Below are 17,297 nucleotides of genomic sequence, written 5' to 3' on the forward strand. Positions count from 1 at the left end.
ACTTTTCCAGTGCAAAATTTGACATGGGTAAATAAAAACCCCACTGGGTGGATTCATCCCTCCCATAGTTTGTTTCATAACTACAGGATCCTATCCCCAGAGAGAGCCTGGCTTTGGGGATGGAGAGTACTGTAAGGGTCCAATAAAAATTCAGGTCGATAAGCTAGCCCCTCCTAATTTTAATATTTTGGATGTGTGATTTTGAGGTTAAAGGGTGTCGCACAATGGGTGAGGTGGAGAGCTGCCTAAAAATCATCTGGGTGAATACTGAAAGAGGGTGTTACTCCAAAGTTCTCAATGCAGCCAGGCCCTTCTTATCCTGCCAGAATTACCTTACCATTGTTAGGGCAATAATTTGATCAAAGCTTGATTACTGCAATGCCCTCCTCGTAGGGACCTCTTGCAAAAACCTGGCTAAACTGCAACTGGTGCAAAACAACGCCCTGGGGGCTGCCACGGTCACATCGAGGAAAGACCACATCTCCGTGGGGAGGAGACTGGCTCATTGGCTCCCAGTCAAAGAGCAAATCGTCTTTAAGACACTCTCGCTTACACATAAATGCCTTCATGATCTGGCACCACGCTACCTTGCCCAAGGAATCATTAAGCACACATCCACAAGACCCCTCAGAAAGGGTTATGCCAACACTTTCATCACTCCCAAGTGGATGCTTCACACTGTAATGCTCTTCCCTCTCACCTAAGAATGATCGGGTCCCACCAAGCTTTCCGCAAAGCCATCAAAACTAAGCTCTTTGTCTGCCTCCCTAACTTTTTTATGCTATGTTATTTCTGATGTGTAATACTGATTGTTTGCTCACCTGATCATGTAGGAAGTCGCCTACCTGTCATGTATGAATTCACCCATTTGCTATGCACTTGTACCCAAGAGACCAAATGGTCCCTTGTATCAAATTAATCAAATTTTCTTACTAATTTCATGTAACAGCGCCTCGATGCCCCTGGGCTGGAAGTGCGCTATACAAATGCAAATAAATAAAATAAATAAGGGTTGCAAAATGTAACCTTGCCTGGAAGACTAACTGACACTACCTGGGGTGAAATTGATGATGAGAGTCCTGAAGGAAACCAGGGAAATGGAGACAGATGCTGGGATCTTTGCAAGGAGAGCCAAATAGAGGGAGGAATGTTGGTTGCTATGCATGACTGATGTGCCTGACCAGATCCCTGTTTTTCCCAAGAAAGGGTCCATAAATGCTGATATCTTTTCCGAGCGCCAGCCCCAGAGACAGTCTATGTAAGTAATGTGTCCAACTGAACCAAGTGTGGGGATTTGTCTGATTTGATACCTTCCCCTAAATTATTGGGTGATATAGAAAGGGTATGGGATATGGAAGTAGACCCTTGGCATTTTGGCAAGTAAACCCTTACCGCCTACCGTGTAATGAGGCCCATAGTCATTTAAAGTGAGTGGTTATTCCTAATTTCATTCCCAACTCCAAACCTCCCTCAAGGGAAGGGGTGTCCCTGGCCTTAAAGCAGAGGGGTGATAAATGTACACTGAATGTCAGTTTTTTTGTGGGTGTGCGGTAGTAAGGTGTCTTGCTAAATGAAATCAAGTGAAGTCCCTAATTGAAATGTACACTCGCTACAGCGAGTATGAAATTGACTCCTGATAGGAGAGATTCTGCATTGCATAGGGGCAATGGTAGAAGGGTTGTATACATCTAAAAAGGGTGTAATACAAGTCTGTTGTGCTTATCTCACACTTTCAATCTTGTTTTTGTCCCAGTCAGGGTACAGAAACAGTCTTGGTCTCAGTAATTGATGACCTCACCCGCCTCTGTGATCAGGGTGGTGTTGGGGTGCTGATCCTACTTGATTTGGCTGCAGCCTTTGACACTGTTGAGCATTCCATCTTGCTCAATCAGTTGCCGTAGACCGGCATTACGGGCGCCATACTATGTTGGTTTCAATTATTTCTTTCGGATGAGGCTCATTCGATCTTCTTCATGCCTTATCAGTGAATTGCAACTCTACGCACGTGTGGAGTTCTTCAAGGTTCTGCCATTTTGTTTGTCTACGTCCAGCCCCTCGCTAAATAAATCCTGTCCCACGACTTCCAGTGCTATTCCTATGCCGATGATACTCATATCATCGTCCGGCTGGGTCTATCATATCAAGACACTGCTCCACGGTTTAGGTTGTGTGTCTAAATTCTGTCCTTCTCTTCCCTCTGGTACCCTTCGTTCCCTTGATGCCTACCTTCTGCAGGTTCCACGATTTCGTCATGTTAGGATGGGCAGTCGTGCCTTTTTGGTTGCTGTAGCCTCTCTGTGGAACTAGCTCCCCGGTGTGCTTCGGGCTGCTTGCTATAAACGCATCTGTTTTAGGGGACTGTTTTGTCACTGTATCTGCTGGGAGCCTCTCTAGCGCCCAGTTGCCTTTCAGTGTAAGCTGTGCTTTACAAGAAAAGCAAAATAGAACATAGATACAACGGTATAAGCAACAGAAATGTATGGTTTATATTTCATGTGGAAGTTGCATTTGTGGCACACTGTACTGCTGCCATGTCCCCTGCTGGTCACTTTTGCTTAAAGGGTGATGCCTGATCGATACCTGGCATTGGATATAAAATTATCAAAGCAAGCAAATGTGAATGTTGTCTTTAAATTCAATCACTTTGTCGTTCTCACTGGTATATTGCACTTTAAAATGTAGCTGATTTATTTATTTATTTATTGGTTATTTGTAAGGCGCTTTTATACAACAATTGGTGTTTCAAATTTCATACTTGTTCCCCATGCCAGTGAACCCTTGGGATAGAACAGAGGAGGCGGAGCCTCCACGTTTGCCCGGCCCAGTTTCTGAAGTGGCTCCTCATCACCAGTTAGCCGCCCCCCACCCGAAATGTAGGTTTTTTGCACCCGTTGGTGTGTACCTGTTGTTGTGTTGCTAATATGTTTTCTTTTATCTTTAACTTTATATCCCGTACATGGCGCATCCACAGACAGTGCTGGCAGGGAGTACACAGGTTCAGCACAGCCGAGACCCAGATACCAGCAGGGAGGCTACTGGGAGCGTAATTGCGAGTGGTTTGAGGGGACTAAACGTGACACAAAGACTGCAGGCTCGAAAGGGGGTGCCACGGAAGCACATGAGAAGGAAGCAAGAAATATGCGCGTTGGGAAAGCGAGCTGAGTGGGAGTATCCTTTAGGGAGATCTTTCAGGGAGGGACCGGGATTCTCTGAAGGTAGTGCTCGTGTGGCCCACCTGGGGGCTGCACCCCAGGTGACCTCGGGGGGATAGAAGCTTGACACTGTGACGCCACTATATGGGGCTCCTTCAAGTTCACTCCTGCCTAATAAAGGTCGCAGATGGCGTTTTCCTGCCACACCACATGTTCAGTGCCCCTTTCTTGTCGGCATACAGGCTGGCTTGGTTGGCGGGGGGTGGGGTGGGGCGGCTGGCTAGGTGGTATTCGGTGGTGTAGATGTACTCATTGTTGTGTATTTCTATATTTTATTTTAAAAAATGGTATTACTTGTGTTTAATCACTTTGATTTTTACAAGGACAAAAGAACAAAAAGGGTCCTTCTGTCTAGTCGCTGAGGGCCTCTATTCTTTCAATAGCATGTTTTAAGATCTTTGCCGAAGCAATGGTCCATCTTGTCTTTTCACCCGAGATCAGGCGGGTCCACCAGATCTCCTCTTCCCGCAGCTTGCAGTCAGAAAACAGCGGGGTCAGGTATGTGAGTCTCATTGCTCTGGTCTCTGGAAAAGACATCAACAAGTGCCTTGTCTTCCGTTGCTGTTGATCTGCGAATAGTCTGCATTCATTTGACTTTGACAAAGATCTTATTTCCAAGATTTTGTGCGTAGGCAGAAGATTCAGCCGGGCTCTCATAAAGATGCTTCTCAAGATTTTATCTGGGAATTTGTTGATGTATGCTTGCGTTTCCTTTCGTTTTTTGTCGTCTTTGGAAGGTGGGATAACAATTTGTTGTTCACAGCATTTTCTTGGGTGTTAATCCAGTCCGATTCTTCAATTTTTTTTTTTTTTACCCTCAAAGGGTTGGAAATGAAATCTTCCCCAGTGCAAGCAATGAGTTCTAATTTGAGTTTTTTTGCAGTCACCTAGGCATTTAGCATTTGGCAGCGACCTCCTTTAATCTCCTGAGCAATCAGCTGGTAGACTGGCGGACTTTCTTTCATCAAGGTTTTCCTGTAGAACTGCATGCTACTCGATTCTACTATTGCTGGCCAAGTTTGCGTTTTATGACTGCAATAGAAGTGTTCTTGGGAACATTGAGAACTAATCTCCACAGATATCCGTCCAGCTTTGGCCATATTGCGACTGGGATGTTGGGGATTACGTCCATCCCATAGAGAATAGATGGAATCACGTTTGCTTTATAGAATTGAATAGCAGGCAACAAAGAAAACCTGCCAAATTTTCTATCTGTCGCTCTGGTTTGTGATGTAAGATTATGCATCTTGTCCCATAGGGCTTGTTGCATTTTGGTTTCAAATCTTGTACTGCCAATCATAACTCCCAGGCATTTAAATTGGTCGACGGTTTCAATTTTTGTGCCTTCCAGGGTCCAACTTAGAACCCACGATCAATAGATTTGGTTTCTAGGGCCTCCGGTCCTCTCAGGGTCTTCCTTTTGTCATGCAAATCTTCAGTCCTCGTGCCATCCCTTTCCACTGAACCTGTCGGTCTTAATCTCAATCTGTTCTCTTCCTTTAGATGGAAGTTTGATCTTCCAGGTTCAGTCCTCTCAGTTGCGGGTAGATCAATATATGTCTTTGGTCCGTAGCTGCTCTAGGTTGGTTTACCCATTTATTGTTCTTGTATAACACCTCTGTTTTAGATACGTAGCAGTAATTATTAGTCGTGGCATCCTGGCCTCTTGAACAACCCTGGTTTTCAGAATGCTTTTCTCTTAATTCGATGAGCCAAAATCCCAATTGCTGAAGTTCCGTGTCCACTTCTCTGGGTAGGTCCTGCACTGCACAGGCTTTTATGTGTAAGCAGGCTTTTGCTTTCTGCTCCCTATGATAAGGTTCGACCAGTGTAAAGTCGTCAGTCTTTAAAGATCTTAATTTGCGCACTTTGCTGAGTAGGTATAAGACAGTTTTTCTATTCAGAACCAGGTCTTCATCCTTGTTAGTGGCTTGTTCTAATTTGAAGATTCGGATCTCAGTAGAGTGTTTAAGATGGTTTTTGACGTGTGACTGGGGATTCCAGTGGTTTGACTCTCTTTCTCGTCTATGATGTTTCCCCGACGAGTGCGGCCAGTTCGATGGTTTGAACGAGACTGGGTTTAGTTTCTAGGAATTCTTCGGGATGTACTTCCACCATTTGATTCCTTTTCTGTGCGCAGTTTCATGGCCCTTGAGTGGTCACTTTTCCCACTCAGTGTCGGTGAGATTTGGTAGTTTTGCTGGGTAGAAAGATCTGTCTTTTTATATTGCGTAGAAGGATCTGTCTTTTTATATTGCCTAGTTAGTTTTTTAGAAGTGGAAGTCCAATCTGCGGAATTACCTAGATTTTTACATTTATCTTCAAGAGTCGTAAAAGGGGTCTCAAGGTTTTCTTTTTCTGTGCCAAGCGTTTGCTGCGATGCGTCTTCCCCAGTCCGAAGCTTGCTAGGTACTTCGCATGACAATGAGGAAGAGGTCACCTCCGGCCGTGTTTCAAGGTCTGAGGCCAAGTGATGCGTTATGTCCATTAGAGATTTATCAGTCAAAGTCGTCAACTGTTTTTGGTGATTTAACCAAGTCAACCGCACCACTATCCGGCATGGACTTTTTTTTGGGACGTTTGATTTAGTGCACTGCTTGTTAGTTGTAATTTGATGGGCACTCCGATCGCCTTTGAGTGTCCATTTGCCTTAAGCAGTTTTGTCCTCTGTTGCTAGGCAGACTTGACGGTTCTTGTCATTTCCGAATTTGGCCTTTATTTTCATGGTTTCGAAGATAGGAAAACCTTTAGATGCATCTGCCAAACTTATAACCTTAATCACGCCCGGATATGGGACTTTCGGATCCTTATGGGTAGAATCCTGGTTTGATGTACTCAGGGTTGGGCAACTGTTTTGCTCGAAAGGTGGTTTGCACAGGTTTCCAACAGACTGATCGTGTGAAGCTTGATCACTAGGCTTCTGTTTTCTCTGAGTTCCGTTGTTCACATATCCCTTTTGTATAAAGGGTGCTGTCAAAAGGGATAACCCTGGGGACGTTTGCGTTTCCATCTCTGTTTCTTGTATTGGCTTCAGTCGATCTGGGGATCGAAGTTTCGCTGCAGCTTTTTGCAAAAGGAATTTGTTTTCCCACATTGTTTGTCGTTCTTGAGATTTTTGCTCTAGAGCTGTTATGTAGCCTTCCAGAAAAATGAGCTTCGAATGCTTCATGGCAATGATGGTTGTTTCGTCTTTCAGTGTGTTGTTTAACGACTTATAAAGCTTGTTGAAAGGCGCCTGTGCGATTGTTACTGCTGACATGACAGTCAGAAGATCTGGTTTCTCTGATGGAGTATCTTTTGATGACATAGAAGGAATGTCGCTCAATCTTCTGTTCCTAGGCGGCATACACACCGGTGGTGTGAGATGAGGGCTAATACTTTGGATGGTATTAGTAGCCTCACGTAGTTTGCTTTTTCCTAAGTTTAGTTTAGCTAGGGGAAATTCTTTGTCTATAGAGATGTTCTGGGGTACTAAGCCGTTTAAGGCTTCAGCGGTTTTTGCGTTGATAGGACCGGTGGTTACTTTCACCTTCTCCTTTAATTGGCTGCTGGTTGGCTTGAGGACATGTTCATTAGTTGCTTCCCATGTTGGAGTTGCGGCAATCACCGGCACTGAGTCTGCCACAGACTCATGTTTTTGAATGGGCACTTGCCTCTGCAGAACGGGGCAGGGCAGACAGCGACACATACTACACTGAAACACTGTCTGGATTGTGCTGAATGCTTTGGCCCACTCTGTCTTGCGTGTCTATCTGTAAAGCCCTCAAATCCTCTCACTTGTCCAGGTGTTGGGGTGACAGTGAATGGTTGACTTTTGTTGTGAGGGAAAGAGGGACTGATGTGAGTGCACACTCTTTCATTGGAGATTGGACCTCCATTTTTCACGTTTTGTTTGCTGGGAGCTTTGCTTGTACAGCCTTGAGGATTTCAGCATCCGATTATTCAAGAGACGAGTCCAATTTCCTTTTGTACTGCTTCTTAAAGTCTAGCAGTGGACTTGGGAGAGTCTTCTTACATGCTTCTGCTTTTCTATTTTGTTGTGTTTTTTTCTCTCTCAGGTTTTTGTTTTCCAAATTGCCTTTTAACCGGGTTTTGAGTTTTCCCGCTTGTGACATACATTGTACTTTATCTTTCCCTCTTTTCTTCGCTAGTGCTTTTTTTCGAAGGTTGGTATTAGCTTGATTATACGAGGTGCGCTCTATTTCTGGTACGGGTAGTGGGTGCTTTTGTACCTGACTTGTTTTGGTTGAGCGTTCATTTGGGGTATCTTCTATACAGAAATCTGAATCTGAATCTGTTTCAAGTCCATCTCACGCGTTTGACAAGTAGCTGGGAATTGCAGTGTTCTTTGTGGTTGAATTTAATATATCCAGGATTTCTGAGGCTGAGCCTCCATCCGGGTCCGCGTGGACTAAGGCTACGATGTTTAAATCTGGTCTCCCCGCCAGGTTTACTACTCGCCCCAAGGAAAGGGGGGGGGGATATTAACCTGGGCAAGCTTTGTTTGGGGACTAAGAACGTCTCCACTTTGTCATCCTCCTCAATGTCCAGTGTTCCATGTATCTCAGAACGAGGTGCTTCAATTTCAGACGCCGCCGCGTCGGTCTCGTGCCAGACATTGTGCAAACCTCCGACACTCCCCGCCCAAAGCCTCGGCCGCTGCACGCGTCACCCCTGACCTCCGTGGCACAGACTTCGCCAAAGACCAACCTCCGATAGTCCTGCCGTGTCGCTGCTCACTGGTAAGGAGCCCTGAGGGGGCGGTTAGTGCGTGGAGAGGCCAGTGGGTCTGATGGTTTTTGCTGGGCCTCACAGGTGGATGCTGGGGCCAGGCATTTTGCAACTGCGGTCTCCATAGCGGGGAGGTTGCGGGATTCCAGTCCTGCTTCCCCTCGAATAGGCATAGGCGTGGAAATATCTTCCTGATGCGACGGATCGACTGCTTGCTGAAGCATTTGCGTCGAACCAGTGGTGGAATCAGAAATGGAGCGAAGCTTACTTCACGCATGGGCCGGTCATTTTTTCTCCATGCAAGGGTGATAGCTTCTCAGGCGGCGCCCGTCAGCGTCGTACACCGGCTTGCTTCCCATCGTGGGTTTCCTCGTGAAAGTGTCCGCGTCGGGCGATGCCGGCTCCATTGACTTTCCAGGGACTGCCAAGGACTGTGGTCACCTCTGTGGACAGCTCCACGGTGGTTGTAGGGCTTTAATGGGTCCTCCCACAAGTAATAGAGAGCAACAGCAGACTCTTCTGTGAAAGCGTGGAATGACTGCCAAGGACTGCAGTCAACTTAGTTAATTGAGCCGAGTACAGCCACAGCCAAATCATACAGGTGGTCTGGTTTCTATATTACGTTATGCTGATATGTGGGTGTCTGGGCAGTGGTCTACCTTTGACCCAGAGTACTCGAGTTATCCAATTTCGATTGGGTATTGATAATAATACAAATGTATGTAAATATGTCCAATGTAAATCGCGTTGGATAAAAGCGCTATATAAATAACAAAGTATAACAATATCATTATTATTATCTAAACCTATTCCACACAAAGTAAGGAGTCTCAAATAGGGTAACGCACCTCAGCAATTAAGGCGTGTGCAAAAGCGCCTTTCAGGAAGCCCGAGCCATGTGCATTGAGTGGAACGTGCAACACTGATGGCGGTAAAATAGCAAGCAAGGTGCTTTCCTAACTGTCAATGGCGGTGGAAAGTACATGTAGGCCGTTGGCCCAGGGTCGGATTGGCTCATCTGCCACTCGAACCCATGGCTGGGCCGAAATCATGTGTACTCCCTGGAGGCCGGTTTCTGCCCCCGTCTGGGCCGGTTTGAAAGAAAAAAATAAGTTTGGGAAATAAACCCTTTTTTTTTTTTTTCAAACAAACAAAAAGCACCTGCAAGGGCATAATTCATGCAAGCAAGGTAACACATGTTACCTTGCTTTGATGATTGATTTGCATGCATGATGCATGCATCATTCACATGCTGCTGCAGCATGCGGCCAGCTTTGCACCACACATGCAGATTAATTTAACTGGTATGCTGTTAAATATCAATTACCAGTTTAATGGTATTTACTACAGAACAAATGCGCATGAGGGGAACACATTTCTCCTCTGGACGGTGGAGGCTGGTTCGATCAGGACTTATTGCAAAGACTCCAGACTGAGAGATCGATTCTTGACAAGGAATCTTGTAAAAATTGTTTTTTGTTTTAACAATTGAATCAAGTAATACCATTTTTTTTCAAAAATGCTAATTTTAGTATAGCCGGTATGATAGCTCAGTGGGTTCAGCGCTTACTGCTGCGATGTGTGTGTGATCTGCAGGTTGCAGGATTGAATCCCAGCAAGGCCATCTCAGCCTTTCATCCTTCTGAGGTCGATAAATGAGTACCAACGAAGGTTGGGTGATATTGTATGTATATTTGTTCTATAAAAAAGAGCTGAAGCTAAGAGCTATACAATAGCATATTATCATTTGGCCTTGGTCGTCTGCTTGCATTCACAGTAATTTGCCAATATGGATCTATACACACAGATATTAATGATACATATGGTGATCCATTCTTGTATGAAATATATATCACATTAGAGAAATCATAAGCATATTTTTCGTAGTGTACTTAGGCACAATGCTATTTGATGCCACTTCCTGTTTTGTCAAGGGGTGAAAGGTTGTGTTTCATCGCTTCCCGGGATGTCACTTTCGGGTGGGGTCAAATGATATCACTTCCATTGATGTCAACAGAGGTCAAGGGTCGTGAGGCGAAGGGTGGGCCACTTGTTTGGGCGAGAGGTCGGTCCCTTTTTCTTTGGTGTCCGGGCCTATTTCTTGTCACAGTCCGCCCCTATGCACAATCTCTGCAGCGTGCCCATGTGCAATTTGATCAAGGTTTCTATTACGGTGTGTAATGCCAATTTTCCTTTGTCCCAAATGTGGTTTTACAAGAAATAAAGATGTGTCCATCTGCTGTTGGAGGGGTCTGCAGCCTGTGGCTCTCCAGAGGTTTTTGGACTACAGCGCCCACGATAGTGCAACACATCTGGAGAGACAAAGTTTGCGGACCCCTCTTATTGTATCTCTCTGACTTTTTACTGTTTTATCAGTTCGAAGAGCTCAGTAAACCAACGCGTACTTTCGAGTATTTGTCAGCATCTTCGCTGCTGTAAGGCGTCTCATTGAGTCAAAGCACCGGCTGCAGAAATGTCCCCGCAGCTTACACGTCTCATGCTGAATTTTAGCAGGTCACATTGTGGCCTTGATTCACATCGCGTTTTTATAAATGCTTTGTGAACCAGGCCCTCTGCCTCTTCCTTTCGATATAGAGAAATAAGTACTATTTATGTTTGTTAATAAAAACACAGTTTCTTTACAGCGCTACGAAGCCTTGTTTTTAAGCATAGCAGAAAGCGTTCGATAGATCTTAAAGGATCGGCGACACGGCTAATATTGGGGGCGTGAATCCCTAGCAGGAACCTTGCACTGGGTGCGTGCATCCGCCCCTCCCTGAAGTTATTATACATGCAAAGTGCGCTGTGATTTCTGGTCAGCGAAACATCATAGCGCTTCCTTGAGGAGTGCAGGAAAATACCTTTTAGTTTCTGCTGGATGGCGTAGCGAGCTTTCCTCTCCTGGTCCAATTCGTTGCAGAGAGTGTCTGCGAGAAAAAGAAAGAAAGCAGGGCAGACCCAGAGGTCTTCTTTTATTCATATTGAGGGACGCATCCTGTTTTAATCAGAAGCATTTAAGCAACGACAAAAAAAACAACTCCAAGTGAAAGGAGGAGAGTGCAATTTGTTATGATTGAATTACAGTGGGAAGCAAATGCTGTGGATTTGCGCTTTAAGGCAGATGGAAGGCAGCAAAATTAAAGCAAACTTGGGCATTACCACTCAGGTAATTTTACGCCTCGGTTTTTAATTTAGAAACCCATGGAAAAAGCTGTGTGAGGGAGCCTAATCACTCCTTGGTAACGATGCCTCGCAGCCCTTTGCCGGATTTACTCGCCATTCTGGGGCTAATCGCAGTGTGTACAAAGGATATTAAATAAACAAATAATTGTTAAATTACCTTCCATTTAAACCTAAACGACTATCAGTTACATCGACAAAATTAGAGAGGGAAGCCAGCCCCCCTCTTTCTCCACCCAACCTGGCTTGGTTCACTTACCTCTGACAATCTGCAGCTGTTGGACCATTTCCTCCCTGTACGCGAGCTCTCTCTTCATCTGGTCCTGGAAGTTATCTGCGGGGAGTGAAGGCAGCGGTGAGCCTGCTTCTCTGGCCTCAATGATTGCAATCATTAGTATCATTACTGGCGCTCTAGTTAAGATTTGGAGGTGCAAGTATTTCACTCACTATTTTTTTTTGAGTACTATGATTGTTGTGGGAGTAAAAAAGTAAGCCCCATTCCCAGTGGGAGCCTGTTTATAAGGGTGTCCAATATATTTTCACTATAAAGCAGACATGTTTTTGTAATACATATTTCTCTGCACCCGATTGGTGCACACATTAAAAGATATACGTTTTACCTTTTCAGATTGGACAGCAATAAGTCGTTTCTGCCTGCGACACTATAATCATTTAATAATTTGGGGTAACCAGTACTAGTTTGGGGTCACTTCCCTGCTCCGTGTGTCTGGCCGGGGTAGCACGAGATATGTACCTTTCAGACTCTGGAATTCCCGTTCTAGTTTTTTCCGAAGGTCCATTTGCTCCACCAGGAGTTTCTGCAACTCGTCTGCTCAGAGAAAAAACGGAAGACAAAAGACGAAAGTTACAATGAGCCCCAGTAAGGAGGGCGTACACGCGCGAGCGCCGAGACAGTGCATTTACCGCCTGCCGGAGGACACGCAGATATCGGGCGGACTTTGCGCGTATTTTGAACGGTTTAGTAAATCAGGCCTAGGCTTGCAGATTACACAGGCGTTAGTGCAAATCGGGCAGGCGCCCTGCAGGCACGGCCTGTGCCTTGCTCTCATTTAACCTTGCTATGCACATACATTATTCTTTCAACTGCGTTTGTAATCGATTTGGAATGTTTCCTTTCTCGTCATATAACACAACGAGCCGCACTAATGTGTTTTGCAGTTATTGTTTTTTGCAGTTATAGGCACAAATTCCCAATACTGGTGGTCAGAATTGGGAACATGGGCGAAATACGGCCAATTACCCCCCCCCCCTCTTGGCAAAAAGCCTCCAGCACGCACATGGCCTTCTAATATCAGTCCATAGAAGAAACACCCCGAAGCAGAGACGGCGACAGGGCCTATCACATTTTTCAGGTGAAAGGGGCCTCAGTCTCAGGAGGGCCCCCAGGAACTGCCCCATGTTTTCAGCCAGTCTTATAACACGGCCATTTCTATTTTACTTTCTGGGGCTTTAAATGTGCACTTTGAAGCACTTGCATTACAAGCTACGTTTGTTGTAGCCCTTCAGGCCTTCATTTCCCCGGCCTATACAGACGTGTTATCTATCACCTTCCATACAAAGAAGGCTATATAGCTTCTCAATGGACACTTGGTGTTACAGCTCTCTACTGGCAAGCCCGGATAATCAGCGGCTATTTACCCCCGGCTGTAGTTATTTGTCTCAATTATAATAAATGCACCCCACGGGTGCCTGATTTCCACTTTAAGCAAGGGGGAGGGGCAGAGATCATATTAAAATGGGCCCCCACACCAAAGCTGTCGCCCAGAAGGGGGAGATGCCCTGGCAAGTCTCCCTCGTTGGAGTGGCAGCCGCTGCTGCCTGCGCGCAGAGCAGAGGGAAGATTAATTATCGCTGCGCGCCCGCAGGCGCTCCATCACTCGCGCTAAAAATAAAACACAACGTGAGCCCACCAGGCTTTCACTTGGGGCTGGCCGGGGGCACACCGTTTACTGTAGGGCGGCGAGAGAGCCGCCCTCCATGTGTACGGGCCCGGCCATTCTTACATGCCAATTACATGTGCCACTTCCTGTTTAGCAGGACTCAGCGGCTGCGACAGATGTATTCATGGAGTCGTTTATTCCGCTTTATTAGCCATAACAAATCCATCAAGGCAGCAGCGGACGGGGTCTGGGCGCCCCTCAAGGGGCAGCCGCAGGGCCCCTGGAGGTGGCGGGCACTTGAGCCTGGCGAGAGCGCCCCGCAAGGGGCAGCCCCAAGAGGTGGCGGGCGCTTGAGCCTGGCAAGGGGAGAGCGCCCCTCAAGGGGCAGCCCCAGGAGGTGGCGGGCACTTTAGCATAGCAAGCGGGAGAGAGTACCTTTCTAGGAACAGCCACAGTCCGCCTGAAGGCTAAAGTGGACCCCATCCCCAGGAAGATGTGCAGGGGCCTGCCGGACCCCATCCCCAGGAAGATGCAGGCAAAGGCCCTGTGGGGTGCGGGGTCCAGGGGCCTGCCGGACCCCATCTCCAGGAAGATGCAGGCAGAGGCCCAGTGGGGTGCAGGGTGTGGGGGCCTGCCAGATGCAATCCCCAGGAAGATGCAGGCAAAGGCCCTGTGGGGTGCAGGGTGCAGGGGCCTGCCGGACCCCATCCCCAGGAAGATGCAGACAGAGGCCCCGTGGGGTGCAGGGTGTAGGGGCCTGCCAGATGCAATCCCCAGGAAGATGCAGGCAAAGGCCCTGTGGGGTGCAGGGTGCAGGGGCCTGCCGGACCCCATCCCCAGGAAGATGCAGGCAAAGGCCCTGTGGGGTGCCGGGTGCAGGGGCCTGCCAGATCCCATCCCCAGGAAGATGCAGACAGAGGCCCCGTGGGGTGCAGGGTGTAGGGGCCTGCCAGATGCAATCCCCAGGAAGATGCAGGCAAAGGCCCTGTGGGGTGCAGGGTGCAGGGGCCTGCCGGACCCCTTCCCCAGGAAGATGCAGGCAGAGGCCCTGTGGGGTGCAGGGTGTAGGGGCCTGCCGGACCCCATCCTCAGGAAGATGCAGGCAGAGGCCCCGTGGGGTGCAGGGTGTAGGGGCCTGCCAGATGCAATCCCCAGGAAGATGCAGGCAAAGGCCCTGTGGGGTGCAGGGGCCTGCCGACCCCATCCCCAGGAAGATGCAGGCAGAGGCCCCGTGGGGTGCAGGGTGTAGGGGCCTGCCAGATGCAATCCCCAGGAAGATGCAGGCAAAGGCCCTGTGGGGCACAGGGCGTAGGGGCCTGCCGGACCCCATCCCCAGGAAGATGCAGACAGAGTAGGTGTCTGCCGGAGCCCAACCCCAGGAAGATGCAGACAGAGTAGGTGTCTGCCGGAGCCCAACCCCAGGAAGATGCAGGCAGGGGCCCTGTGGGGTGCAGGGCGTAGGGGCCTGCCAGACCCCATCCCCAGGAAGTTGCAGCCAGAGTAGGTGTCTACTGGACCCCATCCCCGGGAAGATGCAGGCAGAGGCCCCGTGGGGTGCAGGGTGTAGGGGCCTGCCGGACCCATCCCCAGGAAGATGTAAGCAGAGGCCCCGTGGGGTGCAGGGTGTAGGGGCCTGCCGGACCCCATCCTCAGGAAGATGCAGGCAGAGGCCCCGTGGGGCACAGAGTATAGGTGCCTGCCGGACCGCAGAGGCCCCGTGGGGCAGAGGGTATATGTGCCTGCCGGAGCCCAACCGCAGGAAGATGCAGGGAGAGGCCCCGTGGGGCACAGGGTATAGGTACCTGCCGGACCCCATCCCCGGGAAGATGCAGGCAGAGGCCCCGTGGGGTGCAGGGTGTAGGGGCCTGCCAGACCCCATCCCCAGGAAGTTGCAGGCAGAGTAGGTGTCTGCTGGACCCCATCCCCGGGAAGATGCAGGCAGGGGCCCTGTGGGGTGCAGGGGCCTGCCGGACCCCATCCCCAGGAAGATGCAGGCAGAGTGGGTGTCTGCTGGACCCCATCCCCGGGAAGATGCAGGCAAAGGCCCTGTGGGGTGCAGGGGCCTGCCGGACCCCATCCCCAGGAAGATGCAGGCAGAGTGGGTGTCTGCTGGACCCCATCCCCGCGAAGATGCAGGCAGGGGCCCTGTGGGGTGCAGGACGTAGGGGCCTGCCGGGCCCCAACCCAGGAAGATGCAGGCAGGGGCGCCCTGGGGTGCGGGGCGTAGGGGCCTGCCGAGCCCCATCCCCAGGAAGATGCAGGCAGGTGCCCTGTGGCGTGCAGGGCGTAGGGGCCAGCTGGACCCCATCCCCAAGAATATGTTGCCCCCAGGGACAGTATCGACCGGATTTCCACACGCGTTTAACAATAGCTCACTCCCAGTGAAACCCGCTTGGTAAATCAGACCCTGTGTACTCAGAACTGCACTGATAGGTTCAAATGCAGGGCCGGGAGATTCTTTACTTGTTGGGTTAATTTTCCCCATGTGCATTGCTTAGGGGGGGTATTTTAGCCAGTATTTCCGTATGTTTGGCATATTTTAATCCGTGTTTATTTACATTATTACATGCATGTAAACTTGAAACACGCCCCAATAACAAAACACGAATGGCGCGTGACTGCAGAACAGCCGAGTTTAGAGAGCCCTCCCCCCGCCCCCCCCAAAATCCTGAAAATAAATACGCCGCCATCTGCATAAGGAAACGGGGGCGCATCTCACCTTTTGCCATGTTTTCGATGTCTCTCTCCACCACGTGGGTGCCGGGATGCTCGAGTCGACCCCCATCCTCACCTGTGAAGGGGGGCAGGGGGCGGAGGGCAGACAGTATTAGGAGAGTCCCTCAGACAAAAGCAATGCTGTTGGTTTATTACATTATTCAAGCACGATGCTGCTGCCGTGAGTTAGTGTAACCCACCCAACGAACCTACGCCATGAGGCGGAAACAAACTATACAAGGAGGGACGAGAAATTGTTCAAATATCTGGAAACCCCCACCCCCTACCAACGACAGCAAAACGCCGAGAATAACGGCAGGCCGGCGGAACGGCAAGGCAGCAAACGAGCGAAATATTCATTTGGAGAAATCTTCAAGCTAAAGGGGACACCCTTTTTATGGGTGATTTAATTCACACGCTTTCCTTTGTGAATAGTGCTGTCAAGCGTGTATTATATATAGGTTCATTTCACTACACTCCCTCCAGCCCCCCCCTCCCCCTCCCTCCACTCCTCTGTTAACTGGGTCCTGGTGCAGGGAGACCAGTGGAGATGGAGTGTGGAGTGGATGCCAGGTAAAGAAAGTGCATGGCATTGCGAGCGGCCTATGCCTAAGCGCCATGCTCCATGTCGCGGGCTTTTGAGTGGCTCACCTCTCTCTGGGCTTCGGGGGCTCGGCTGTGCAACGTGGCCCCGCTGCTCCTGAAAGGACTTTCGCAGCTCCGCATCTTCTCCCGCCGAATGACTGTCCTCCGTCTCTGGCGGGAAACACACAGATGTTCGGCTCTCAGTGGGGCCATGGTGCGATTCATGCATACAGAATTAAGGGCAAGCACCCCCTGCATGGGCTTTGGGGACCCCGAGTCTGGGCGAGGTTACTGCCCAGGATTTCATACTTAACTTCGGCGCCTGAACCCGACCCCACAGGCCCAGAGACCCTAGAACGCTGTGCTGTAATACACATGTGTATGACATGTGCGGCGCCTTAATGTCGGCGCCAGGAACCAGACCACAGCGCACGGAAAATAGGGGAGCTGCAAAATGCATACTCATTTCATGGAAATGGGCGCTACGGTGCTTCGAGGTGCGTAAGCGCTATACGCAACTTCATGCCTAAAAGCGCAAGGTGAGCAGCAAACCACCAGGACTGATTTACAAAAGCGTTTTACAATGACCCAATCCCATTGAAAACCGCATTGCAAAGCAGGCCCTAAAGTCCCCGCAAAGCATCCAGCGCTAGTAGGGCCTGTCGCCTCCGATTCCACACTGCCTGCAACAAGAGCAATTATTGCCCGCATTCCTGGCTGAAATCGCGCGTGCATGCGTGTCATTGCGAGGTGGCGCGTTAGGGTTGGCGCTATAAACATCTCCAGTCGTAATTGTGCAGGCGGCGAGACTGTCCTAAATCCTTGGATTTCTGGCAGCGCAGATTGGCAAGCTGTGGGCACTTACCGGTCGCCTCGGGGTTTCCCAGGTAGGCGGCAGCGGCGGCCCCCAGAGGTGGGGGCGACCTGTTGGTAATGCTGTTCTCCGGATCTCTGTCCTGGGGGTACACCTGCA

General features: G+C 49.3%; 1 protein-coding gene across 2 annotated transcripts in view; it reads right to left on the minus strand.

Moving 5' to 3' along the window:
* Nucleotides 1–17,297, minus strand: part of SKOR1 (SKI family transcriptional corepressor 1) — a 44,077-nt gene that overhangs the window by 13,963 nt on the left and 12,817 nt on the right. For both annotated transcript variants that reach the window (XM_069625122.1, XM_069625123.1), the window contains exons 3-8: nt 17,190–17,292; nt 16,391–16,495; nt 15,744–15,815; nt 11,878–11,952; nt 11,383–11,457; nt 10,805–10,870 (exon numbers count right to left, since the gene is read on the minus strand). In XM_069625122.1, coding sequence (XP_069481223.1) covers nt 10,805–10,870; nt 11,383–11,457; nt 11,878–11,952; nt 15,744–15,815; nt 16,391–16,495; nt 17,190–17,292 — 496 coding nt within the window. The remainder of the gene's footprint in view (nt 1–10,804; nt 10,871–11,382; nt 11,458–11,877; nt 11,953–15,743; nt 15,816–16,390; nt 16,496–17,189; nt 17,293–17,297) is intronic.

The sequence above is a fragment of the Ambystoma mexicanum genome, chromosome 11 (genome assembly GCF_040938575.1).
Source record: "Ambystoma mexicanum isolate Mex_15411 chromosome 11, UKY_AmexF1_1, whole genome shotgun sequence".
NCBI lineage: Eukaryota > Metazoa > Chordata > Amphibia > Caudata > Ambystomatidae > Ambystoma > Ambystoma mexicanum.